General features: G+C 34.5%; 3 protein-coding genes across 4 annotated transcripts; all 3 read right to left on the reverse strand.

The window, feature by feature from the left end:
* Positions 1–833: 833 nt before the first annotated feature.
* Positions 834–5,791, reverse strand: LOC132182982 (F-box/kelch-repeat protein At3g23880-like). Its single transcript, XM_059596370.1, has 2 exons — positions 4,571–5,791; positions 834–1,423 (listed from the first exon to the last, which is right to left on the reverse strand). Exons 1-2 carry the CDS (start codon positions 5,725–5,727, stop codon positions 1,111–1,113), a joined length of 1,470 nt encoding a protein of 489 aa, XP_059452353.1. The 5' UTR covers positions 5,728–5,791; the 3' UTR covers positions 834–1,110.
* An 801-nt stretch (positions 5,792–6,592) lies between these two features.
* Positions 6,593–11,896, reverse strand: LOC132182760 (F-box/kelch-repeat protein At3g23880-like). 2 transcript variants are annotated; one of them, XM_059596094.1, is made up of 2 exons: positions 10,570–11,896; positions 6,593–7,055 (listed from the first exon to the last, which is right to left on the reverse strand). In XM_059596094.1, the coding sequence occupies exons 1-2, from the start codon at positions 11,757–11,759 to the stop codon at positions 6,905–6,907; spliced, it is 1,341 nt and encodes a 446-aa protein (XP_059452077.1). In that variant the 5' UTR covers positions 11,760–11,896; the 3' UTR covers positions 6,593–6,904. The 2 variants fall into 2 exon arrangements, with proteins under 2 accessions (XP_059452077.1, XP_059452078.1); XM_059596095.1 differs by having other exon boundaries at positions 7,024–7,101.
* Positions 11,897–12,950: 1,054 nt separating this feature from the next.
* LOC132180292 (F-box/kelch-repeat protein At3g23880-like) lies at positions 12,951–18,532 on the reverse strand. The gene is made up of 2 exons (XM_059593063.1): positions 17,060–18,532; positions 12,951–13,565 (listed from the first exon to the last, which is right to left on the reverse strand). The coding sequence occupies exons 1-2, from the start codon at positions 18,400–18,402 to the stop codon at positions 13,532–13,534; spliced, it is 1,377 nt and encodes a 458-aa protein (XP_059449046.1). The 5' UTR covers positions 18,403–18,532; the 3' UTR covers positions 12,951–13,531.
* Positions 18,533–19,066: the final 534 nt, after the last annotated feature.

Below are 19,066 nucleotides of genomic sequence, written 5' to 3' on the forward strand. Positions count from 1 at the left end.
ATTGCTGCCGTCTTTTCTATTTTCTATTTGTATTGGATCGACCGATCACACACACACACAAACACACACACACACACACACACACATATATATATATATATATATATATATATTAATTTGTCCATATTAAATTTTATTTTTAAAATTTCAAATTTCATTTAAAATATTTAAAAATTATAAAACCCAATTAGAAAAAAGTAACAAATCAACGTTAGGTTTATTTTATGAAACCTAAATTAGAAACGTTTCTATTATTTAAGGATTATAAATCTATATCGTCAAAAAAAATAAACCACATTTAGAAAAAAAAGTTTCTAAATAATTAAAATAAAATTGAATCCAAATTCAATTAGGTCTATGAGTCTATATTAGACTTAGCCGCCGTGACATCCTTCTTCTAGTCAAATTTGACTAGAAGAAGGATTTGACTAGAAGAAGGATGTCACGGCGTCTAAGTCTAATATAGACTCATAGGCCTAATTGAATTTGGATTCAATTTTATTTTAATTATTTAGAAACTGATTTTTCTAAATGTGGTTTTTTTTTTTTTTTTGACGATATAGATTTATAATCCTTAAATAATAGAAACGTTTCTAATTTAGGTTTCATAAAATAAACCTAACGTTGATTTGTTACTTTTTTCTAATTGGGTTTTATAATTTTAAAATATTTTAAATGAAATTTGAAATTTTAAAAATAAAATTTAATACGGACAAATTACTATAAAATAAATATATTTACAAAAAAATTATAAGTAGTCGAAATATCATTAAAAAAGCACACAAGCACAACGCAAGTACACCAAACAAAAAAAAAAACATACAAAAAGAACAAAGAGCCACCACTGTCCTTTCGTGATCTTCAAAACTTCTGATATTTCTCTCCCTCAAAATGCACCGCATTATGTAAGACCGAACCATCTTCCACACTATTGCACTCTAAAAACTGCAGGTCCATTATAAGGAAATGTAATTCATTATATTTAATTGCGCACATTGTTTGGTTTTTATAAGAAATAGATTCATCTAAAATTAAAAGTTGTTTGGAAACAACTGTAATCTTGGTTCCTATGATGTTGGAACTATGTCAGAAGACGTGTCTGCTCTTGTTTTATTGCTTCGTTTCCTGCTGCAGCTCTTGTAACTCTTGCTTTATTGCTCTCATCTTCTCCTGAAGCTCTCTGACTTCAGATCCCATTTCTTCCTCAAGCTGTATTTGCGGGCAATCCACTTCCATTTGCAACTGTCTTGCTACAAGTTCCACTTTTTCCATCAACTGGTTCTGCCTGAAAACCATTCTTTGAACTTTTTCCTGCAACTGTTCCGCCCTGAAAAGCTTTCTTTTAGCCTCTTCGGCAGCGTCCTCGCATTTCCGTTTCATCTCATCCAACACACAGCCGAGCTCTCTCACAGGATTGATGATACTATTAATGACAATGACCACAAAAATTGAGAGTTTAGTATTTTATAGATTTATATTATTTAAAGGCAATTACGATTAATACAAACAAAATAATAATAGCAATTAACTTAGATAGGTATTTGATGCATTCAGAAAAAGAAAAAGACTAGCAAATATTGAGCAAAAAGGGAAAAATATATATTACGACGACATGTCATCACCAATATCGACCAAATAAAAAAGATTTTTCGCGACAAAATGTATTTTTTGTTACTAAAAGTAAACGAACTTCATTAAAAGCGCACAAGATACAACCCAAGTACACAAAAAGTATACAAGATAAAAACATCCAACAAATCAGGATGGAGAAAAATGAGTACACAAATCTACAAAGCTAGAGACATGGAGAAGGGCATTAACAAAGATCCACTAAAATCGGGATTTAAGATCTCGCAATCATCAAATCTTCAAGCGTTCCTTTGAATGCTTAAGAATTTTTTTATAAGTAATCGAGATATTATTAAAACTGTAAAGCGCCGCTAAGACACATGAAATATGCAAGAGAAAACATCTAACTAAAGGGAGAGAATAAAAAATAAACAAGAAAATCATAATTAGTTATCACCAAAGGAGAAACAAAAACAACTGCCTTCAAGACTTATGTCATTTATTTCCCCTCATAGGCACCAGCCGCACCACATCCCACAAGACAGCACCATCTTTCACATAACAGAACTCCAACAATGTCATCTCTCTTCAAACACTGAGATTCCAAAATCCAAAACACAATCATTCTTCCATCAATAAGCATCCAAAATTTCCTTAAAATCTAACTTACTAATCCCAGGGTACAGTTCAAAGCCTAATAACATGAACTTTGTAAAGGCACTAGTTTTGGTTGAAGAAGGTTATATTTATGTTTAGAGATTTTAGTATTTATGATTAAAGAATATTGCCATCTTTTGCAGGATCTCTAAGATGAGTATTAATGTTGAAGAACTTGCTAAAAGTTCATGTTGTGATGATTTTATTGAATATGGGAATGTTGACAAAGAAATGATAAAAGATCAAGATACAAAAATCATTCACAATGGGCAGTAAAAATACAAGAAGAAATCATCACAACATGAACTTTTAGCTAGTTCTTCAACATTAATACTCATCTTAGAGATCCTGCAAGAAGATAGCAATATTCTTTAATCATAAATACTAAAATCTCTAAACATAAATATAACCTTCTTCAACCAAAACTAGTGCCTTTACAACGTAAAAAAAAAAAAAAAAAAAAAAAACCAAACCAAACCAAACCAAACCAAACCAAACCAACCGTACATTAGCCATAGATCCTACCCTACCAATACAACTCAAATATCGACCAGACTTTTCTTTATTTGCCATTCAATGTTAATACCGAAGAAGCTGAAATTTCAATGGCAATTTGGGTTTTATTCAATGGCAATCTGAGTTTTATTCTTATTTAACAATGCAAGAGAAATATAGAGAAATTTCTAATCTGAGGAGGGAGAGAGAGAGAGCACCGGCAGCAGAGAAATTTTTTCGCTGCTGCCAATGTGTGTGAGAGAGAGAGGGAGAGGGAGAGGGAGCACCGGCAACAAAGAAATTTTTTCTCTGCTGCTAGTATGTGTGTGAGAGAGAGAGAGGGAGATCAGGGAGAGGGACCACTGGTAGCAAAGAAAAAAAATTTTCTTTATTGCCGCCGGTGAGAGAGAGGGGCGCTAGAAAGAGGGAGGAGGAGCTTGGTTCTTACCCAGCGTTTTCTGTAAAGGAAGTATCCGTCATCTCTGGCTTTCTCTGTACCGGCTGGCGTCGTCTCTGGCGGCAAGTTGGTGGCTGGGGTGGTTTTAGAGAAAAATATGAAAATGTTACTCTAGAAGGTGTTTTGTTTAAGGTATTCTAGAAAAAAGATTAGGTGGAACACTATATTTTTGTTATAGTGTTCCACGCTGATGTGTCGCCTTCTTATTGGAGGGCACAAAGGCTTTGGTTTGTGCCAAGACCCTATAGAAGTTATTCTCTTAGAGAGAACTTGATCAATAAAATTTCAGCAAAATTTGCTCTCTTTTAATTCCGATGCTCAATTAAAATTCTTCTAGGTGAGACTCCTATATACAGCCCCTAGGCTGCACATTTGATTCCCTGTTTTCTATTGTTATTTTCACTCCAAATCCTACATAATCCTTGCACTAGTCTTCAAATCTAAAGCCTTTTGGCCCACCTATATCGATCACAAAAAACCCTAATCTCATACTTAAAGGTCTATCCTACATCAAGTACAAATTACATACCTCTAGCTAGAACAAACTATACATCTAAATTAACAGAAGATCTCTATGCTTACATATAGAATGATTCACCCAATGCAACTGATTTTAGCCACCCAAAGAAACAATGAGGAACTAGCATTTGCCGTAGGTTTAGAAACAGATAGAAACTGAAGTACATAAATAAAACAGCTAGAGCTCGAGCAGATGGAAAACATATCAAACCATGTAAACTTGTCCATGTATGATGTATCCTACTTTGTATCCATAGATTTGAAATGAGTGTATTGTAAATTTCAACTTAACAAATAATGTTTTTGATGTTTGGGGAACAAGTGAGACCAAGGACAATTACAACCTAAAAGTTACTTTAAATTTTAGATCACTGAAAAGATTCTTAAGAAGCATATACATATAAAAACTCAGAATGTTGCAGGAAGCAACCATTGAAGACTTGAAAAAGGCAAGGAAAACCCAAAGGTTGGCATTGGACATGAACCAGTGACCTCTCCTGCCACCTGTTGTTATATGGGGTGGAGGAGCTATCAACCCTAAGGTTGTCTTTGTCTTCTTCTTCCTTACTATAATCAGAGATATTATCTGCAGCCTAGAGCAAACAAGACCATCCATTTCCACCAATCCTAACCATAAACTCTCTAATAAATAGCACCTAAATGAACTATAGGACCAATTTACCCTGATAGGAGTATTCTTCACACCCCTAGAAAAGCAACCCAAACTCAAGATTTATTACATATTAGATTTAATCAATCAAAACCCATTAAAAATACACACACATCATCTAGTATATAGCTTGAATAAGATAGAACTGACTAAGAGCATTAGATGCTAAAACTTTGAGGTGAATTGTGTTTTTACGGTTTTACCTGTTCTTCCTCTTCTTGGTCACTCTACTTCTGGAAACTACATCATTCGCTTCTTGGTTGAGTAAGACAAGGTTCTCCCTGTAAGTGTCAACAAAAAACGTGTGCATCTCCTTAGGTATTTCCAATTTTGTAGTTTGTTGGCTTTCAGGGTCGTACGACAAGAGATCGCAATGACCATGTTTTTTTCGGGTCTGCAATAGTACATGACCATTCTTCTTGAAACCTAGCACATTCTCAATTTCTTCAGCTATATCAATAGTGGTCTGTTGCACTTGCACCCAAGAATCGACCGCACCATATTCCTTCATCACCCATACGGACCAACTCCTTTCCGTATGATAAGATAACAAAGTAAGCGATCCGCTAACTCTACAAGTAGCGATATAAGTTCTGTAGCCAATATTATATGGAAAGATCATCTCACGAAACACTTCATCACGCAGATCAAACGACAATATAATATTTGTATACGACCTATTCCGTGCTGTAAAATGGACAGAGCCTTCTACGCAAGGTTTGGGTAGCCTCGTATCAAAAACAGTAGTCAAAGGCGGAAAAGTGGTGCTGCTTATTCTCCAGGAGCCTGTGCTAACAGAGTAAACTTCAACCAAAGTTTCCTTCACTATCGCAGTGGTCCGCCAAGGAATTGCAATTCTCACGACTTTATAATCGTTGGTCCGCGGATCAAATCCGAAGGCTTCATGACACGTAGTGCGGCCGTGCGTCTTGAGCGTAATGCAAGGTTTTGGAAGATTCAAAACTTTTCGAATCGACGGGTTCCAAAGAATAAAGCGATCGTGTTCGAAAAGGCACATCAAACCGTTCACATAACCAATTAACGTAAAATGGTGACGACGACGGCTTTTGACGGGAAAATCCACTTCCGCACACTGCTCGAATGCTTCATTATCGGGGAACAATTTGTAGTGCTCTTTATTGAGCTTTGAATTGGGATAAGAAACGCAGCTCCTTACAATTAAGAGTGGGTGTGGGGGAGTGTTGTTCGGAATTGATTGATTGAGATGGGAATCGATGAAGGCAGGGGATGTGATGAGAGAGTTCCACGATTTGGAAACGCACCTGAATCGGAGTAGAGATTTCACGGGGAGTCTCTGGAGGATGTCGGTCACCCCTTCGTCCGGGAGATACTCCGACATTGCTACTGCTGTGCTGTGAGTGACTCTGGAAGTCAAAACCCCATTACCCCCTTTGTGAGAGAAAGAGAATGTTATGCGCGGGAATGTCTAGAAGGGAAATTTTAGGGTAATTTGAATCGAGAAGAGAGAGAAACGGAGAGTTCCCAAACAGTGTGAATGGTTGCCACGTGTCGCAACTCCTCAGACTTTGACACACCGCTTGTCTTGTCAACCTTGAACCAATCAATTTAGAAAATAAAAACCCATAACTACTTTACTCCATCGATGGAATTCAAAAGATTCTTTGAAACGATAAGTAATTAAAATATCAATAAAACATACGACCAAAAAGAGAAAAGAAGATAAATAAATAAATAATTCATAAAAATTAAGGTGGTGTTTGGTAAATGGGTTGGCCTAAACACTACAGTTGATGTAAATTGATGTGAAAAAAATAAGAATGTTTGGTATAAAAAAAATGAAAAAGTGGTATGAAAAAGTGAAAAATTTTATTTTTTAGTGATTTTTTTATTTGAATAATAATAAAAAATTACTGATTTGATATAAAAAGTGAAAAAATTAGAATATTTTGATGTTAATTTTTTTGAAAAATGGTGATAAATAGTGTCTAGGCTAACTCCAATAAGATAGTGTAAATTAAGATAGTGTAAAGCAACTATCAAGGCAAGTGGTAAAGAGTGTAGTGGAATGTGGGAAAATGTGGGGATGGGGTAGGGTTTAACAAACAAGACCTTAATAAATAGATAATCTAATTTCACCACCATCCTCTCTTTATCTTCAAAACTTCTATTGTTTCTTTTCCTTTAAAGACAACACAACACGGCATATGGGACCAAACCATCTTTCACACTACTGAAGAGGATCATGTTCCACACTATTAAGACCGCCACTCAACATAAGAAATTATATTCATTACATTTAATGCGCATGTACGTTGTTCGGTTTTTATAAGAAATGGATTAATCTAAAAATTAAAAATGTTTAGAAACAAATGTAATCTTAGTTCCTATGATGTTGGAACACTGTCATAAGTCGTTTTCTCCATAAGCTCTTTTAACTCTTATTTCATTTCTTCCTCAAGCTCTCTTAACTTCATATTCCATATTTTCCTTCAGCTGTCTTTATGGGGAATCCATTTCCATTTGAAACTGTCTTGCTATAGATTCCACTTTTTCCTTCAAATTTTTCTGCCTGGCAATCTTTCTTTGAACCTTCTCATATTTTTCCGTTTCATATCCTCCAACTCGCGGTCCAATTTATCCTTCAACAACTGTTTTTGCCGAGCCTCCTCCGACTCGCATTTCCATTTCATCTCCTCCAAGTCGCAGCTGAGCTCAGTCACCCAGATGGATGATAAATGAAGATCAACAAAAACTAAAAAGAATTAGTATATTTTATAGATTTATATTATTTGAAAGCAATTATGATTACTACAAAAAATATATATATATATATAGCAATTAACTTACATGATGTGTATTTGATGCATTCACAAAAAGAAAAAGACGTGCTATATTGAGCACAAAGGAAAAAAAAGAATAGTGACAACATGTACTTTTTGTTACAAAATTGGGTTGTTTTTCAACCATTAGCAATGACTTCAGATTTGCTTCATTGCAAATTTTATCATAGCTAAAACTTATAATTTTTTGTAGTGCCTCTTAATGATTAAGAAATTTTTCCTTTGATAAGTAAACAAAGTTCGTTAAAAAAGCAAAGGGAACAACTCAAGTACGCAGAACACAAAGTATATAAGACAAACATCCAACAAATCAAGAGGGAGAAAAAAGAGTGCAAAAAGCTACAAGGCTAAAGACATGGAGAAGGCATTAATAGAGATACACACATTGGGATTTAGAAAACAAATCTATAGATCCGAGCTCGACTTCTCACAACAATTGAACCTTCGAGCTTTCCTTTTAATGCATAAGCAAATTAGACACGATAACTAGGTTATCGTTTTTTCTTCTTACTTTTCTCTTAAATTTCCAACAATGCCAACATCTCTCTTCGAACCCCTGACATTCCAAAAACTAAAGAACCATAAATCATCATTCCATCAATAAGCATCCAAAATTTCCTTAAAAGTCTAACTTACTAATCCTAGGGTATAGTTCAAAGCCTCATAAAAGTAGCCCAAACATGACTCTTTCCTTTTTATTTCTCCTCTAAACCTTATCCTCTCCGTTATCCTCTTAGAAACCCAAAAGCCTCAAATTCTTACATACCTTAAACACCACAAGCACTGACCTTTAACTCTTCTTAAACCCTACAAAAAACTTGTTCTCCAAAAACTCTTACATAAGATCTGGTACAACCCTATGTTGTACAACCTCTAAATCAACTATGAAGTTTTAACACAACAAAAATTTGAAAGTACGACATTCTTTTCTTTTGAAAACATTACTATCAAAAGGCTAACCCACAACTGGGTAGTATATACACCTAACTAGATTCGAGCATGAACAACATGTATCATAAAGTATAAAAGGTTTAGAAGGGCACTGATAAAAAATTTTTTGATAAGTAGAAGGGCACCGATAAAATTAATACCACAAAAATAAGATGTAGACACTCATACAGGGAAAGAACAAGCAAAGAGTAAATGAATCCCTATGAAATCAAACAACCATCTGGTCTCATAAGAATATAACATACTAAAGTCTGAACACTTCAAATAGACAATAAGCAACCACAATCAGCAGCAATTTATCTACTAGAACACAAAGCTCATACTGCTGTCAATGATAGTATAATGGCAATAAAGATGTGTATAAAGAAACTTCTGACACCAACAAAACATCTCAAAAGTAGTGGCGCTAATAAACAATGCATAAATAAATTCGCAGATCATTGAAAGGAGAATTTTGATAAGATAATACATGGATAAGCTCATGGAATCATAAGCTTGTCTTTTTGCTCTGAAAAATATTACTTTTGTAGAGTCAGGCTAATTCAGACAATAACACTATTTCAACCTTTTTCTTCCCCTTTAAGTTTATCAATGAACCCACTACACTGCAACAAAGAGTGAGCACTGATGTGGAGGCTAACTTCAAAGATACGCAAAGCCAACATTATCTTTACAAATATATTCCAACAAAAAAGTCCTACATACTAGAAAATTCCAATTTTAGGTTGGTTTAGTAATTTTACAGATCTGCAACAGTATTAAAATTAGATGTTATTTGGTTATTTTAGTAGATCAAGGACTGTGTAGCTTATTTTATTCTTGTTTGGGGTTAGTCTGAGTAATCTTTTGTAATTAAGAAATTTGTTCCTTCTCTAACTAGGAAGTTTTAGTTTTTCCATATTATCTAAGGACTTCACTGCCATGTATGTAACCAAGCAAAACTTGTGAACTTGTAAATATTAGAGAGAACTTGACTAATTCAGCATAATTTTTGCTCTATTTTAATTGTGATACTCGATTAAAATTAGACAAGGTGAGACCCTTGTTCACAGCTCTTGGACCGCATGCTTGATTCCTTGTTTTCTCATATTATTTTGACTCCATATCCTCCATAATGCTTAGACTAGTCTTCAAAACCAAAAAAGCTTTCAAATATAAAGCCTTTTGGCCCACCTATATTGATCACAAGAAACCCTAATCTCTAAATTAAAGGTCTGTCCTACATCAAGTACAAATTACCGACCGCTAGCTAGAACAAAAATGTCCATCTGAATTAACAGAAGATCTCTATGCTTACACAGAGAATGATTCAACAAATATAATTGATTTTAGCCACCCAAGGAAACAATGAGGAACTAGCATTTGCCATGGGTTTTGAAAAAGATAGAAACTGAATTACAAAACTAAAACAGCTAGAGTTCAAGCAAAAGCGAAAACATATCAAACCATGTAAACTTTGTTCATGTATCTTGTTTTGTTATCAATAAATTTGAAATGAGTGTATTGTAAATTTCAACTTAACAAATAATGTTTTTGACGTTTCAAGAACAAGTGAGACCAAGGATAATTACAACCTAAAGTTTCTTTAAATTTTATATCATTAAAAGATTCTTAAGACGTATATCAAAAAAAAAGATTCTTAAGACGTATATACATATTACAACTCAGAATGTTGCAGGAAGCAGCCATTGAACACTTGAAAAAGGCATGGAAAACCCAAAGTTTGGCATCGGTTCATTTCCGACAACCTCTCCTGTCACCCTTTTGTTATATGGGGTGGAGGTGCCATCAACCCTAAGGTTGTCTTTGTCTTCTTCTTTCCCACTATAATCACAGATCTTATCTGCAGCCTAGAGAAAACAAGACCTAATAACAACTGGGAAATTATACTAAACCCACATTTAATCCATTTCCACCAATTCTAATCACAAATTCTCCACTAAATAGCAAAATTAACTATAGGACCAATTTACCATTATAGGAGTTTTCTTCACAGCCCCAGAAAAGCAACCCAAACTCAAGATTTTTTCCTTGTTTCAATACCAAACCATATACCTTTTCCCACTAGCTAAATCCATTTAAAACATGTTTTGCTCACTTTTCACCATTACAACTTAACACAAACCATAAATAAAACGTTTCTATTTTATATATATATATCAAAACACAACCAAGTAAATTGAAAGTAGTGCCAAAAATAAAGATATTAAGATCATAAGAGCTCAGCTAAATGAAGGCAATTTCTTTTACCAAAAGTTGTTTCTGTTATCAGTTGAATCCCACACTCAATAAGACTTATTAGATTTAAATCAATCAGAACCATTTAAAAAAAAAAAAAAAAAAACACATCGTGTAGTATATAGCATGAATAAGATATCATTGACTGAGAGCATTAGATGCTAAAAATTTGAGGTGAATCACGCTTTTACCTATTCTTCCTCTTCTTGGTCACTCTACTTTCGGAAACTAGATCGTTTGCTTGATCATTTGCTTGATCATTTGCTTGGTTGAGTAAGACAAGGTTCTCCTTGTAAGTGTCAACCCAAAATGTGTGGTCATGCATTCCCAAATTTGTAGCTTCTTGGCTTTCAGGGTCATATGAAAAGAGCTCCCAATAACCAGGCCAACCAATTTTTCGGGTCTCCAATATTATATGACCATTCTTCCTGAAACCTAGCACATTCTCAATTCCTCCTGCTATACCAATAGTGAATTGTTGCTCCCAAGAATCAACCACACCATACTCGTTCATCACCCATATGGAACAACAACCCCTTCTCGTTGCTTGCTTATGATAACATAACAAAGCAAGCGATTCCTTAAATACACAAGTAACAATATCAGTGTCCAAGGGGACCATACTCTCTGGCAAGATCATCTTGCGAAACAGTTCATCACGCAGATCAAATGAAAATATAGTCGCATTCCCTTGAGCATGTCCTGCAAAATGGACAGAGCCGTTTAAGCAAGCTTTGGGGTTGAACCAATCAATAAGAGTAGCCGATGGAGGAAAAGTGGCACTGCTTATTCTCCACGAGCCTGTGCTAACAGAATAAACTTCAACCAAAGGTTCCATCCGTATCGCATTGCACGAATAAGGAAATGAAATTCTCACTATCTTATAATCGTTGGTCCGCAAATCAAATCCGAAGGCTTCGTTACACGGCATCCTGCCACACGTTTTGGCCGTAATGCAAGGTTCTGGAAGATTCACGACTTTTCGAATGGATGGATTCCAAAGAATAAATTGCTCATCTTCTACAAGGCACATCATACCGTTTTCAGAACCAATTAACCTAAAATTTTTAAGACGGCGGCTTTTTATTGGCAAATCGAATTCGCCACACTCCTCGAATGCTTCATTATCGCGAAACAATTTGTAGCGCTCTCTCTCGAGCTCTTTATGGGGATTAGAAACGCAGTACCTTACTATGAAGATTGGGTGTGGGAGAGTGTTGCTGTTGTTTGGAATCGATCGATTGAGATGTGAATGGATGAAGGCAGGGCTTGTGATGAGAGAGTTCCATGATTTGGAAACGCACCTGAATCGGACTATGGATTTCACTGGTAGTCTCTGGAGGATGTCGAGCACCACTTCGTCTGGAAGATACTCCGACATTGCAGCTATCCTTGTTCTCCGGCGGCCGCGGCTTTGGCGAATCTCAGTCTCTTGGCAGCTGTGGGTGACAATGGAAGTTGAAAGCCCCAATTCCGATCCGCCGGCCTTTGTTTTTCAATTTTCACTCTCTATATTTGTTTTTGGATTGAGTTTCCTACAGAAATTTCCTTTTAACTCGATATATAAAAATTATACGTGTCATTTAAACATCCAAAATATACTTATTTTTTTAATAATAAAAACAATATTAAAATAAATAATATTAGAATTTATGTACATTTTATATGTTATTAAAAAAAATAAACATATATTATTTTTATAGATTAGATCGAAAAAGGTTCCATCTACCTAATTCGAATGAAAACTCTATCAACTTTTTGTTGTGCCGCGGGCTTACACATTTACAACAATGGACACATTATAAACTAAACTTTTATCTTTTTTCGCTAGGGAAATAAGGAAAATATATTTTCTCTTATGTTAAACAAAAGAAACCAATAAAACATAAAAGTTGTTGTGTTCTGAAAGTTTTAATGTAGCTTATCGATCTGTGTTATCAAGGAAAATAAAGGGATATAAGGAAAATGTAGAAGCTCCTCAAAAACCGCAAAACATATAATCGAATAATTATAGAAGTTGGTTTTGTGTCACTCTAAGATTGAGGTAACTTTAATAATAATTAATTATAAACCTAATGTAATTTTAAGAATCATATCATTCTTAAAGTGATACAAGAAAGACTTTTAATATTACTTCAAATTTTAAGATGTAATGTAGAGAAAATCCTCACAACAAAAGACTTGGCAACGGGCAAGAACAAATATTGTCACTAAAAAAATTCAACGGCCAAATTATTTTGCCTCGTGTTATTGCTAAGGACAAAATTTTTCTCCAAACTGTGTTGAAAAAATTTCTTTCAACCTAATCTATAAAAATGATATATATCCATTGAACATGTGAAATACACATGTTTTTTTAACTAGCAGGGACAAAGTTGAAATAAATTTTATTAAAAACTCATGCTCATCTCACATGTTATTTAAAAAATAGACACATGTCACTTTTATAAAGTAGGTTGAAAAAAATTCTTCCAATCCAGTTTGAAGGAAAACTTTATCCTATTGCTAATAGTCCATCACGACGCAGAGATTACAACAATAAATAATTAAAATATTATTAAAAGAGCACAAAGATGCAAATCAAGTATACAAAAAGTATACAAGATATAGAACTAGAACCAAAACACAGAAGAAAAATTAAAAAATAAAAAATAAAAAAATAAAAAGAATGAAGAAAGAAGCAAATTAAGATAGTGTAATGCAACTATCCAATGGTAAAGAGTATTAACAAAAGACTTTAGTTTCACTTCCTCTCCTGGTCTTCAAAACTTCTATCATTCCTTTCTCTTTAAAAATGTTTAGAAATAAATGTAATCTTAGTTACTATGATGCTGGAACTATGTCACAAATGTTCTCCTAAGCTCTTGTAACTCTTGTTTAAGCTCTTGTAACTCTTGTTTTATTTTTTCCTCAAGCTCTCTGACTTCATATTCCATTTTTTCCTTCAGCTGTCTTTCCAGGAAATCTATTTCCACTTGAAACTGTCTTGCTAGAGACTCCACTTTTTTCTTCAAATTTTTCTGCCTGGAAATCTTTCTTTGAACCTCCTCTGATTTCCGTTTCACATCCTCCAATTTTTCCTTAAGCAACTGATCTTGCCGTTTCATATCCTCCAACGTACGGTCCAATTTTTCCTTCCACAACTTGTTCATGTCATATCATCTCCTCTAACGCACAGTTGAGCTTGCTAACCCAGATTGATGATAATGAAGATCACAAAAAAACTGAAAGAGTTAGTATATTTTATAGGTTTATTTTATTTGAATGCAATTATGATTAATACAAACAGAAAATGAAAACATTAATAGCAATTAACTTACATGATGTGCTACTAAAGAGTCTAGATAGGTATTTGATGGATTGACAAAAAGAAAAAGACTTGGCAAATATTGAGCACAAAGAAAGAAAGAAAAAAATTAGTGACAACATGTATTTTTTGTTACAAAAAGTGGGCTGTTTTTTAACCATTAGCAATGACATGAGATTTGCTTCATTACAAATATTATCATAACTAAAACTTAAATTTTTTTTGTAGTGCCTTTTAATGCTTAAGAAAATTTTCCTTGTTAAGTAAATGAAGTTCGTTAAAAATACAAAAGGTACAACTCAAGTACACAGAACAAAGAAAGTATATAAGACAAAAAATCCAACAAATCAAGAGGGAGAAAAAAGAGTGCAAAAATCTACAAAGCTAAAGACATGGACAAGGGCGTTAACAGAGATACACTCAAATCAGGATTTAAGAAAACAAATTTATATATCTAAGCTCGTCTTCTTGCAATCATCAAATCTACGAGCTTTCCTTTTAAAGCTTAAGCAAATTAGATAGGATAACTAGGTTATCTATTTTTCTTCCAACCTTTTCTCTTTAATTTCCAACAATGACAACATCTCTCTTCAAACCCTGAGATTCCTAAAACTGAAAAACCATAAATCATCCTTCCATCAATAAGCATCCAAAATTTCCTTACACGTCTAACTATAACCAGGGTATAGTTCAAAGCCCAATAACGTTACCCCAAACATGACTTTTCCTTTTTGTTTCCCCTCTAAACCTTACCCTCTCCGCTATCCTCTTAGAAACCCTAAATCCCCAAATTCTTACATACCTTAAACACCACAAGCACTGACCTTAACTCGTATTAAACCCTACAAAAAACTTGTTCTCCAAAAACTCCTACATAAGATCTGGTCCAGCACTATGCTGTACAACCTCTAATTCAGCTATGAAGTTTTAACACAACAAAAATTTGAAAGTCTTCTTTCGAACACATTACCATCAAAAGGCTAACCGACAACTGGGTAGTATATATACCTAACTAGATTCAAGCATGTACAATGCATATCATAAAGTATAAATGGCTTAGAAAGGCGCTGATAAAATTAATACCACAAAAATAAGATGTAGACACTTATACAGGGAAAGAACAAGCAAAGAGTAGATGTATCACTATGACATCAATCAACCATTTGGTCTCATAAGAATATAATACTAAAGTCTGAACACTTCAAATAGACAATACGTAACCACAAGCAACCACAAATATGCTTTATCAGAAGCATTTTCTCTACTAGAACACAAAGCTCATACTGCTGTCCATGATAGTATAATGGCAATAAAGATGTGTATAAAGGAACTTCTGCCACCAACAAAACATCTCAAAAGTAGTGGCGCTAATAAACAATGCATAAATAAATTCACAAATCATTCGAAGGATAATTTTGATGAGATAATACATGGATAAGCTCATGGAATCATAAGCTTGTCTTTTTGCTCTGAAAAATATTACTTTTGTAAAGGAGTCAGGCTTATTCAGACAATAACACTATTTCAACCTTTTTCTTCCCCTGTAAGTTTATCAATGAACCCCACTACACTGCAACAAAGAGTGAGCACTGATGTGGAGGCTAACTTCAAAGATAGGCAAAGCCAACATTATCTTTACAAATATATTCCAACAAAAAAGTCCTACATACTAGAAAGTTCCAATTTTAGGGTGGTTTAGCAATTTTACAGATCTGCAACAGTATTAAAATTAGAAGTTAGTTGGATATTTTAGTAGATCAAGGACTGTGTAGCATATTTTATTCTTGTTGGGGGTTAGTCTGAGTAATCTTTTGTAATTAAGAAATTTGTTCCTTCTCTAACTAGGAAGTTTTAGTTTTTCCATATTATCTAAGGACTTCACAGCTAACCAAGCAAAACTTGTGAACTTGTAAATGTTAGAGAGAACTTGACTAATTCAGCATAAATTTTGCTCTATTTTAATTGTGATACTCGATTAAAATTAGAAAAGGTGGGACTCTTGTTCACAGCTCTTTGGCCGCACGTTTGATTCCTTGTTTTCTCATATTATTTTGACTCCATATCCTCCATAATGCTTAGACTAGTCTTCAAAACCAAAAAAAACTTTCAAATATAAAGCCTTTTGGCCCACCTATATTGATCACAAGAAACCCTAATCTCTAAATTAAAGGTCTGTCCTACATCAAGTACAAATTACCGACCTCTAGCTAGAACAAAAATGTCCATCTGAATTAACAGAAGATCTCTATGCTTACACAGAGAATGATTCAACAAATATAATTGATTTTAGCCACCCAAGGAATCAATGAGGAACTAGCATTTGCCATGGGTTTAGAAAAAGATAGAAACTGAATTACAAAACTAAAACAGCTAGAGCTCAAGCAAAAGGGAAAACATATCAAACCATGTAAACTTTGTTCATGTATCTTGTTTTGTTATCAATAAATTTAAAATGAGTGTATTCTAAATTTCAACTTAACAAATAATGTTTTTGATGTTTCAAGAACAAGTGAGACCAAGGACAATTACAACCAAAAAGTTTCTTTAAATTTTATATCATTAAAAGATTCTTAAGACGCATATACATATTACAACTCAGAATGTTGCAGGAAGCAGCCATTCAACACTTGAAAAAGGCATGGAAAACCCAAAGTTTGGCATCGGTTCATTTCCGATGACCTCTCCTGTCACCCTTTTGTTATATGGGGTGGAGGTGCCATCAACCCTAAGGTTTGTCTTTGTCTTCTTCTTTCCCACTATAATCACAGATCTTATCTGCAGCCTAGAGAAAACAAGACCTAATAACAACTGGGAAATTATACTAAACCCATATTTAATCCATTTCCACCAATTCTATCACAAATTCTCCACTAAATAGCACCTAAATTAACTATAGGACCAATTTACCATTATAGGAGTTTTCTTCACAGCCCCAGAAAAGCAACCCAAACTCAAGATTTTTTCCTTGTTTCAATACCAAACCATATACCTTTTCCCACTAGCAAAATCCATTTAAAACATGTTTTGCTCACTTTTCACCATTATAACTTAACACAAACCATAAATAAAACGTTTCTATTTTTTTCTAAAAAAAAAAAAAATTACATCAAAACACAACCAAGTAAATTGAAAGTAGTGCCAAAAATAAAGATATTATTATGATAATAAGAGCTCAACTAAATGAAGGCAATTTCTTTTACCAAAAGTTGTTACCATTATCAGTTGAATCCCACACTCAATAAGACTTATTAGATTAAAATAAATCAGAAGCATTTAAAAAACACACACACACACACATCGTGTAGTATATAGCATGAATAAGATAGAATTGACTGCGAGCATTAGATGCTAAAACTGGTGAATCACGCTTTTACCTATTCTTCCTCTTCTTGGTCACGCTACTTTCAGAAACTAGATCGTTTGCTTGGTTGAGTAAGACAAGGTTCTCCTTGTAAGTGTCAACCCAAAATGTGTGGTCATGCATTCCCAAATTTGTAGCTTCTTGGCTTTCAGGGTCGTAGGAAAAGTGCTCCCAATAACCAGGCCAACCAATTTTTCGGGCCTCCAATATTATATGACCATTCTTCGAGAAACCTAGAACATTCTCAATTCCTCCGGCTATATCAATAGTGAATTGTTGCACCCAAGAATCAACCACGCCATACTCCTTCATCACCCATATGGAACAACAACCCCTTCTCGTTGCTTGCTTATGATAACATAACAGAGCAAGAGATCCCTTAAATACACGAGTAACAATACCAACATCAATATCAGTGTTCAAGGGGACCATACTCTTTGGCAAGATCATTTCGCGAAACAGTTCATCACGCAGATCAAATGAAAATACAGTCGCATACCCTCGAATATGTCCTGCAAAATGGATAGAGCCTTTTAAGCAAGCTTTGGGGTTGAACCAATCAGTAACAGTAACCGAATAAGGAAACGTGGCACTGCTTATTCTCCACGAGCCTGTGCTAACAGAGTAAACTTCAACCAAAGGTCCCCCCAGCATCGCACTGTACGAATAAGGAAATGCAATTCTCACTATCTTATAATCGTTGGTCCGCAAATCAAATCCGAAGGCTTCGTTACACGGCATCCTGCCATACCTTTCGGTCGTAATGCAAGGTTCTGGAAGATTCACGACTTTTCGAATGGATGGGTTCCAAAGAATAAATTGCTTATCTCCTACAAAGCACATCAGACCGTTTTCAGAACCAATTAACCTAAAATTTTTAAGACTGCGGCTTTTTATGGGCAAATCCAATTCGCCACACTCGTCGAATGCGAACAATTTGTAGGGCTCTCTCTCGAGCTCTCTATGGGGATTAGAAACGCAGTGCCTTACTATGAAGATTGTGTGTGGGGGAGTGTTTGGAATCGATCGATTGAGATGTGAATGGATGAAGGCAGGGCTTGTGATGAGAGAGTTCCATGATTTGGAAACGCATCTGAATCGGACTAGGGATTTCACGGGGAGTCTCTGGAGGATGTCGAGCACCATTTCATCTGGGAGATAGTACGACATTGCCATCCTTCTTCTTCTTCTCCGGCGGCCGCGGCTTTGGCGGATCTCAATCTCTTGGCTGCTGTGGGTGACAATGGAAGTTGAAAGCGCCAAATCCCATCCGCCGGCCTTTGTATCACTCAACAAACACCAACAAGTGATACCAAGGAATCTGTTGAAGTCTTGAAGATAATGATCAACACTCATCAACCAAGAAGAAGATCGAATTGGCTAAGGATAAATCCAGAAGATATTCTTTAGTCTCAATATTTATCTTGTATTTGAATATATAGCTTATCATCTTCATTTACGTGTAACAGAATTATCAATAAATACACAAGCCATCACCGAAAAAAAAAAAATTCACAAAAAGACGAAGGCAATTTGAGATCCTAATCAATCTTCTGTAAAAGAAATAGGGAAAATACGGAAAACCTTTGTTCATGCAAAGTGGGAATTTCAAATTAGTGAATTCTACTTAACGAGGTGTAATTTTCAGTTGATTAAACTACTTTTTAGAGACTGAAAAACAAAAATTGTTCATAAGGTGTGTTATAATGTCATTTTTCTTATGAAATTATTTGCACAAAATGAAATCAAACCCAAAAATACCCTCATATTTTTTACAAAGACTCTGATAATGTTAAAATAAATTTAGAGAAGAGTTTTAAAATAATTGAATAATCGGAAATAATTATCCACTCAACTACTCGGATAATTTCAAAATTAAACTAACACTCAATTATCTACTAGTGTATACTCAAGCTTTTTTAATAGTTTAAAGTTTGTTGAGTCTTATAAATACCAACTTCAGTTTTCCTTTTTTATCTTTTCAATCTAGGACTCTTTTCATTAATGATCTTTAAAAATT

The sequence above is a fragment of the Corylus avellana genome, chromosome ca5 (genome assembly GCF_901000735.1).
Source record: "Corylus avellana chromosome ca5, CavTom2PMs-1.0".
Taxonomy (NCBI): Eukaryota; Viridiplantae; Streptophyta; class Magnoliopsida; order Fagales; family Betulaceae; genus Corylus; species Corylus avellana.

Bases quoted from the DNA above. Each gene is read 5' to 3' on its own strand.
- LOC132182760 (XM_059596094.1), bottom strand. From the start codon at position 11,759: ATGTCGGAGTATCTTCCAGACGAAGTGGTGCTCGACATCCTCCAGAGA. The intron at 7,056-10,569 runs GTAAAAGCGTGA...GACTGAGCTCAG, and splicing joins ACCAAGAAGAGGAAGAATAG to CTGCGACTTGGAGGAGATGA.
- LOC132182982 (XM_059596370.1), bottom strand. From the start codon at position 5,727: ATGTCGGAGTATCTCCCGGACGAAGGGGTGACCGACATCCTCCAGAGA. The intron at 1,424-4,570 runs GTAAAACCGTAA...TGTCATTAATAG, and splicing joins ACCAAGAAGAGGAAGAACAG to TATCATCAATCCTGTGAGAG.
- LOC132180292 (XM_059593063.1), bottom strand. From the start codon at position 18,402: ATGAGTGTTGATCATTATCTTCAAGACTTCAACAGATTCCTTGGTATC. The intron at 13,566-17,059 runs GTAAAAGCGTGA...AATCTGGGTTAG, and splicing joins ACCAAGAAGAGGAAGAATAG to CAAGCTCAACTGTGCGTTAG.